Below are 7,805 nucleotides of genomic sequence, written 5' to 3' on the forward strand. Positions count from 1 at the left end.
ACACATACATACACACATATATATACACACACATACATATATATATTTTAGTAAGTGATCAATGTAAATAAGTTTGCAAAGATTTGTTTTACTGTTGTCAATATTGAGTTCATAACTGCTTTTGTTATTTTCCAGTGGATGTTTTTGTTTGTATATGTGTATATATGTGTGTATATACATACATATATACACACACATACATACATATACACACACATATACATATACACATACTGTATATACATATACACATACACACATACTGTATATACATATACACATACATATACACACAGTATATATGTGTATACACACACACACACACACACACACACAATATGTGTGTGTATACACACACACAAATCTCTAGATAGATACATTTTGCCCACTATGTATGTTCTTTCCCTGTCAGCATAGGTTCTCTCCAAGTTCTCCGGCTTCCTGCCACGGTCCAAAGACATGCAGCGTTCATTGATTATTCTAAATTGCCGCTAGATGTTAATGTGAGCATTATGTGTTAATGTGTCAACCTGTCCATTAAGCGGTTAAAGATGATGGCTGGATACATGCATGCATACCTTCACAACAGTGCCACTAAAACAGTACTTGTATAACAATTTTAATTTACAGAACATTGTCATTTAGTGCAAATAATAACACTTCTGATGTACAACTTAGAAATATACAAAGTGTGTAGATTACAGACAAAATATCAAAATTAAAAACACTGGAGGCATTCTTAAGCTGACATTGCTCATAGATCTAGCTTTTGTAATCATCAGAAAAACAATTATCCAGATCCTTTGTAACCTCTGACCCCTTGGACCGAAAATGTGATGGTGAAATTTTCAACCATAAAGATCAACTGATTGCAAAACTCCCAACCTATGATGGCATCAAACATTGATGTAAATGTACATCTTGAGGTAAGATGATATGAAATGCTAAACCTTCCCCCGTCCCCACTTCATTTCAGTGTTGATAAATGCACATCTGGTGGCTGTACAGTAAAGATATCCAGGAACTTTAGGATTGGTCCTGGTGTCTAAGGCGTTCTGGGGATAGTTTATCAGTCAAAGGGCAGGAGGCCACTGCACTGTAGTGTGGCATGTGAAATGTAATGTTAGAATATAACTAAGAGTCTAAGGTATAGATGATATCCTACTCAGCATTTTACAATTCTACCTTATCCTTACGATAGCAACGGGACTAATTTACAAACCTGACACTCATGAATGCACAGACTGAATTCTTTCTGCCCTATCAGGGGCCTCCAAGTGGTGAAAAACTACCCAGGGTGTACAAAATGTACTCGCCTCTCAATGAAAGAGAGGAGTCCGTACATCAGACACTATGGCTGGCCATCTGCAACTATCTGTCAGAAACCGCCGTTACGCAGAGATTACATACAGATACCCACTTACAATAGGCCGCAACTTAGCATCTATAGACGGCAGTCAACTCCATTATTGACATGCAATTTTTGATTATCACCATCAACCGTGTCTAAAACATTGTCCAATGTGACCTTAGACTTAGCGAATGCTCTTTAGGTCCTACTCCAGGTTGCCTTAGCCCATTACTGTCACCAAATTCAAGCTTTTAACAGTCAATTCACATTTCTCACATCGGTAAACTAACTGAAAACGTTTTCGGTTTTCTCTGTACAATACATTGTGTCCCTGGTGCTCCCCGAAAGCTACTTTATAACAATCTAGAAACATAAAGATTACAAAGCTTTAGGCTCTGGCCCCCCCCATCAAACTGCAAAGAGAGTGATCACTAGATTGACAGGAGAAGGCAAAGAGGTCCACACCTGATCAATGCTCTTCCTGTCAACATCTACTTCCCTCCCTCATGGTAGTAACTTTAGCAGCAGCAAAACAAGTAGCTGTAATACTAGTGATTAAATCGAACCCCAAAAAGTATGTAATCATAAGAAATGTACAAAACAATTTACAAAAAAAAAGCAAATAATTGGTAACAACAATTCAAAAACCACTTAGGAAACTCTTACATTTACATACAAATGTATCCATGACCAACAGATGGTGTTAAGCCATGTTAATGTAGCTGGGATGACAACTACTGATGGATTAAAGCTGTAAAACCAGTCTCCTCTACAAGCAGGTGTCCTGTGGGACGTCCTGAATAATATAGTGTCCTGAACGTAGTAGCTGGAAAACACATTCTAATCGACAGGTGAATGAGTCATGTAGTCATTGAGAGCCGATTCAACGGTGAACAACGTAGTCTCTCCAGTGGAACCTTCGCAAGGCTGAAACAAAAAGGGAGACAAAAAAATCGATATCCCAGAAATGAATAAAACTGAAATAGATTCTGTACATCGGCTGTGTTTTTCTTTAAAGAGTAAGCGCCACTCAAGAGATCCATTAACAGTGTAATACATGTTCTACCCATCAGTTTAGTCTCTCTTTTAGTTATAAAATGTTTGGGTTGCTGGTTACCTCTTTGTGTTCAGAAGAGGATGGGCTTTCCAGCTGTTTTCTCCTGGACGAAGGAGGTGAAGCGTTTGAGGAACTTTGGATACTCTCTCTTGGCCACGGCTCTGAGGACTGAGGCTGGAGCCCAACCTCCTGGGTTTACTGCAGCCACATAGAGGGAAATGATCAGGAAACTGTATAAGTTCTAACTTATGATAAAACTATGAGTCATAATCAGACATTACCTCACAGTGTAACAGTGTGCACATGGGTGAAGGTTGCCTTCAGGGCTGTCTGCCAGAGAAGGTCTTTTATTAAACCGAACCAAATACGTTTGTTATCTAAACCAAAAGGAGATTTGCCCTGAAGGCACACTTCGCCCATGTGCTAACAGCATTCATATGCAGCACACAACCAGAGGTCTAGGGTGCCCTCTAGTGGTATTGTATATTTTCAAATGAACTCATGTGCCTGTAGTCTCTATAAGTGAACTGGCACAGGATTCCTTCTGCAGTGCTGCTTTACGTCACAATAAACTTACAGGAAGTCAGGAGAAGTGCAAGTCTGGACTGACGTTTCAAAGACAAGCACGCAGTCTAACTCTTGTGCCAGCTACCAGCTGGACAAAAGATCGATGAGCATAACTGTTGGCTGATACGAGCTTGTTCTGAATTATTTGAGAAAAACTATGTTAATAAAAACACCACCAACTCAGCGTCATTCATAAAAATATACTTTAAGCAGTAATAAGAGATTGCTGACCTGTAGACAGAAATCAACAGCTTGACCCAAATTGATTAGGTGTCAGCTCAACACTTCCTTCTGGCATTTACAGTAGGTTGGATGTTAATGTTGAGGAACTTGTATGTAAATTAAAGTTAGAATGATGAAGAGGGAAAGGCTTTGTTCTGTTGGCTGCTGATCTTGCCTTGGGCATATACACGGAGATCAAACCCCTATGAGGCTGGAGAGGCACTTACCATTGGCAACATAGGTGATCTTACAAAGGATGTTGTCTCTGCTGATCTCTTTATCACCCTCTGGTGGGCTCACCAGGGTTTGGCAGATCATGGCGACATTGATTTTGGCACGAACGCACCGGTTTGTGGGCTGGAAGTAAAATTATATGTAAATGAACTCCCAAGCTGCCACATCAGTTCATTTTGAGACTGGGGTTAAGGGGTCTAAAACTATTCTTTCTACCATTTACACATGAAGAAAAGGCCCTATAACAATGTCTCATTTGGCACTGGGATATTTGTTAGTATATGCTGACATATCAGATGCACCACACTCACTCTACTGCATGATAGTGACAGGTGTAGTGTAGTAATCTTACAAGGGCTTTGTCGTGGTCCACAGAGAAGTTGCAGACCAGCCACGTGTCGGGATCGTTTTCATTTGTTGCCAAGATCTTCCTGATGGCCGACAGATAGAGCACATCTCTCTGAGAGGCCGGCCACACTCTCTGAAACACAACCAGACGCATTCAGCCGGCAATCGAATAGGCCACAGAATATTACTGATCAAACGCGTTTTCAGCAACGTCTAAAACCAGCAAGAAGTTCATTCACCTTGTGCGTCTGGTAAACAATGACGGCATTGTCAGAGACCGTTTCCACAACGTTGAAATTTTCAATGGTGGCTGAGGGAGGAAGAGTTCAGTCAGGTCACGACATTAAAACAAAGAGAGCCAAACAGTGTCGCTACGATGGCGACTTCTGAAATAGTGAACGTACTCTCCCAGTCCATTCGGACCGCCGTGTCCCAGAAGTAGTGGCAGACCTCGTGTCCCGTCACCCCCTTCACAGCGTGTGTCGCTTTGAGAGGATCCAGCACGATGCCGTTCTCCTCCACCTCTCTCCTGTAAACCTGTTTCACAACGTGCAGAGCGTGAGACAGAACAAATGGAAAGTCATATTCTCACTACAAACATATTCTCACTATAACATACCTCACTGAAAACACATCTTGCAGGAGCCTCTTGATTCTACCACTGACTGATTACTAAAGCATCCCTATAGTACTGATAACTCATTTTACGGATGTAAAGGATTATCTTTTTACACTGTGGCATGAATACCTTTACTTTAAAGTGTTTGTGTCGCTCTTCCTCCTCCGCTAGCTGATACATTTGTCATCAGTGCTTTTAAAAAGTGAATGAGACTTAAATATTCACAGACAGGAATCAAGGGAAACAATTCATAACAAGCTTACTCACCTTCATCTCTCCTTCTTCTATTACAAGCTGCCAGTTGGCATCTCCGCCTACATCTTGAAGAGAGTAGGTCATATGATTCTGCACCATCTCCTCCACCTAAAAGACAGACCGGTATTGATGCAAAGAACTGTCACTGTTCTTTGCATCTGAGGACATGCTCTGAAACAGGACACAGTTTGGGGAGAAGGAGAAGGCATTGTCTCAGGGCTGCTTCGCTCAACTTTAATGAATTATAATCTTGAGCGACCAACGCTCCGAGCCCCAGTGCAGGAATTGTGTTTGAGGTTTTGATAACATCGTAGGGGGGCAAACGGTACAACTACGTCCCTTTCAGAATCTTAGGCATTAACCACTGAGCTGGAACCAAATAAACACACGGCACTTGATCCTGCTTGGGGGTGTTGTTCAACATCCTAACAATGCATTAGTGTACAGTCAGTGGATTCATGCCTGCGTATGCTAGTCAGAGTGATGTGAAGAAAGGAGGAGGAGGAGAAGGAGGAGATGAAGAGCCTTCACTACATTCCAGTCATGCAGCATTAGACTAACATCTTTCTCTTCAGTAGTGTGACGACTGTCAGTCCCTCCAGGAATATCAATTATGTCCAGTTGGGGTTTTTTTTGGTCTGAGTGCATCATGTAATAATTTAAAGACTTTGGTTCAGAGGAAGTGTTTGTGAAATCCTGGAGAGACTTGTTAGTAGACACTCTCATGCTCTCTCTGACTGTAGATTGCATCACCCGTGCAGATACAGGTGCTCGCTGTTGACCAAATACAGTACCTTAGCGCTGAATCTGTGAATGTCATCTGAAGCACTGACTAGCTCAACGGAAGACAGGGAGGAAGAATGGCTATGGGGCTGTGCGGCAGAGAGGAAGAATGAAAGAGAAAGGAATAAGGAATGAAACAGAAGGAGGCACCCTGTAGCAGTCCTAAGGATGCAATCACAACCTGCTCAGGTAGTATTTCATGTCAAAGGGCACACTGGTTGGAAGAGGACTAAGCTTCAGACAGAAAAGATGAGACATTGCAAACAGTAGCACCCGCTAGTCATGAATTAGAACAAAAGCAGAATGGAAATAAGATGTGCATTAAAGAGAAATGTGTTGAGCACCTTGGCGGCAAATCGGTGAGTACCGATGGTGGAGTAGGCGTCTCCTGGAGGAACTGGAGTTATTCGTGGTATCCTGACCTTCTCTGACTGGCACTGAGGGACAGACAGAAGGACATTAGTACGAGAGTGAAGATAAAGAAGATACGACAGAGAAAGGCCACATTCCTACAGTATGTGTAATGTGTGTACAAGGAGATCTATAATGTTTCGTCCAAACTAAACGTGTAATTGTTTTCTACATCTTCACCAGACCTGCTCCTCCATCTTGTCCTGTCTGTCTAGAGCAGCTTCCACCGCGTCGAAGAACTCATCCTCATTGATCAGACTGTTGGGCCCCTCCTGTGAAAAGCAAATGTCAGCAATATGAGAACTCTGTGAGAATAGCTGTGAAGAACGTGCAGAAAGATAATCATGCACATGGTAAGAGACATGGGACAAAGTCAAGACATCTTTCTGATGTGTGTGTCTAGCAGTTTCAAATCCATTCATCTTATCGAACTTCATCTTGCCTCGTAGTCTGGGCCTCCGTAGTGGGACTTTTTCTTCATCTCATTCATAGCAGACTTGTAGGCATCTTCTACCCGCCTCCTCTTGTCTAGCTCCTGAACACACACACAGAGAGAGAGAGAGAGAGAGAGAGAGAGCAGTGTAGTGTTTAGGGCCCTGGACCAAAGAAAGTCTTAATCGACTAATCAATAAGTTCATTTAAGAGACAGAGCAGTAAAAATCACACAAAAGCAAAACTTTAAATCTTGTGTTGACAGGAGATGTTTTCATACGTTTCTTGGAAATAAGTCACAGTATGAAAAAGCACAAAATGACGAAAGAATTCTGAGTTGACTTGGACCAAATCATTAGTTGATTTATAATTGACCAAAGACGGGGCAGCCCTAGTAGTGTAACTCTACTAAACAACAAATAATATGCAAATAGAAACGCCCATTAAAACACCTGTACAGCATGTAAAAGAGATCAGCTGATCCTCTAATTTAGACAACAGGACTTCAGTGTTACAGAGTCAACAAACATCTCAGTCGCAGTGACAAGGCTCTTCGCATCAGATGTTAGTTGATAAAGAGGGAAGAAGAGAGGTCTGCCGGTCACAAACAATCGCCACATCATTCAGCTGTGTGCTCTCAAACAGGTTTTACCTAACGTCTCAGTCCCTGCCACACATTAATAAACACACTTCACCCGAGTGAACTGGAAACAGGTCACTGCTATGCAATGAAGAACTACAAATATTGGATTATCTACCGTTTCCTCACCGTCTATTACTTAAAAGCAATAAAACATGTTTTTGGTCTCTCTGTGAGAGCAAGTTAATCAAAATACAATCAAATTTTTTACGTAGACTGAAACCACTTACCTCTGCCCAAGAAACAGAGAGTCTATCCACACTGCAATACCAGATAGCAAGTAAACTAAAGTATGATTAAAAGTACAATGGAAACAATAGTGTCCTGTCACTGGAGGGATCACAAAGAGACTGACACCAGACAAAGTGTCGTAAAAGGTGTGGACATGTAACATGTTCAAATGAACAGGAGGTGATCCTGTTGTCAGCAGCATGTAGACACCAGACAGAGACCTACTTTAAAGAAGAGGCTGCACGTCTGTAGCGGTATCCATCTCTGCGTCTGGTATTTGAGCTGCTCTGTCCTCCTTTGTAGCGACGGCTTCAACAAACTGATCCATGAAGTCTTAGAGCTCATTTTATTTTGACTTCTCTCTCTGTACGAGTCCGAGCAGGCGCGTCCGGTTCCTTTGAGAGATCGTATTCTGAACTATTTCTATTTCCCTGCTCCACATCGGCAGCTAAACTTCACACACACATATATATACAACCAAACACAGATAAGATTGAGGTAGTTTCACTCGAGTAGTCCAACTAACTGAAGGCACTTCCCTGCTTTTGTAGGTTTTAGGGTTGGGCAGCATGCCTTCACACATACAGAACTGGTTTGACAACATCAGCCGAGCGGATCAGGATGTACGTACCTGGAGCTCTAGAGAGCAAACCTT

The 7,805-nt window shown here is 42.0% G+C and overlaps 1 protein-coding gene across 5 annotated transcripts in view; it reads right to left on the reverse strand.

Annotated features, from left to right (window-relative positions):
* Nucleotides 1-603: 603 nt before the first annotated feature.
* The window catches only part of LOC116384493 (ceramide transfer protein), a 17,880-nt gene continuing 10,678 nt past the window's right edge, over nt 604-7,805 (reverse strand). For 4 of the 5 annotated variants that reach the window (XM_031849214.1, XM_031849213.1, XM_031849216.1 and 1 more), the window contains 11 exons: nt 6,290-6,382; nt 6,033-6,119; nt 5,781-5,873; nt 5,448-5,525; nt 4,666-4,761; nt 4,184-4,316; nt 4,019-4,089; nt 3,784-3,912; nt 3,425-3,554; nt 2,469-2,606; nt 604-2,278 (listed from right to left, as the gene is read on the reverse strand). In XM_031849214.1, the coding sequence (XP_031705074.1) occupies nt 2,479-2,606; nt 3,425-3,554; nt 3,784-3,912; nt 4,019-4,089; nt 4,184-4,316; nt 4,666-4,761; nt 5,448-5,525; nt 5,781-5,873; nt 6,033-6,119; nt 6,290-6,382 (1,038 nt within the window). In that variant the 3' untranslated portion in view covers nt 604-2,278; nt 2,469-2,478. The remainder of the gene's footprint in view (nt 2,279-2,468; nt 2,607-3,424; nt 3,555-3,783; nt 3,913-4,018; nt 4,090-4,183; nt 4,317-4,665; nt 4,762-5,447; nt 5,526-5,780; nt 5,874-6,032; nt 6,120-6,289; nt 6,383-7,805) is intronic. The other variant, XM_031849215.1, reaches the window with a different exon arrangement.

The sequence above is a fragment of the Anarrhichthys ocellatus genome, unplaced genomic scaffold, assembly GCF_004355925.1.
Source record: "Anarrhichthys ocellatus isolate YVR2014 unplaced genomic scaffold, GSC_Weel_1.0 scaffold9, whole genome shotgun sequence".
Classification (NCBI taxonomy): domain Eukaryota; kingdom Metazoa; phylum Chordata; class Actinopteri; order Perciformes; family Anarhichadidae; genus Anarrhichthys; species Anarrhichthys ocellatus.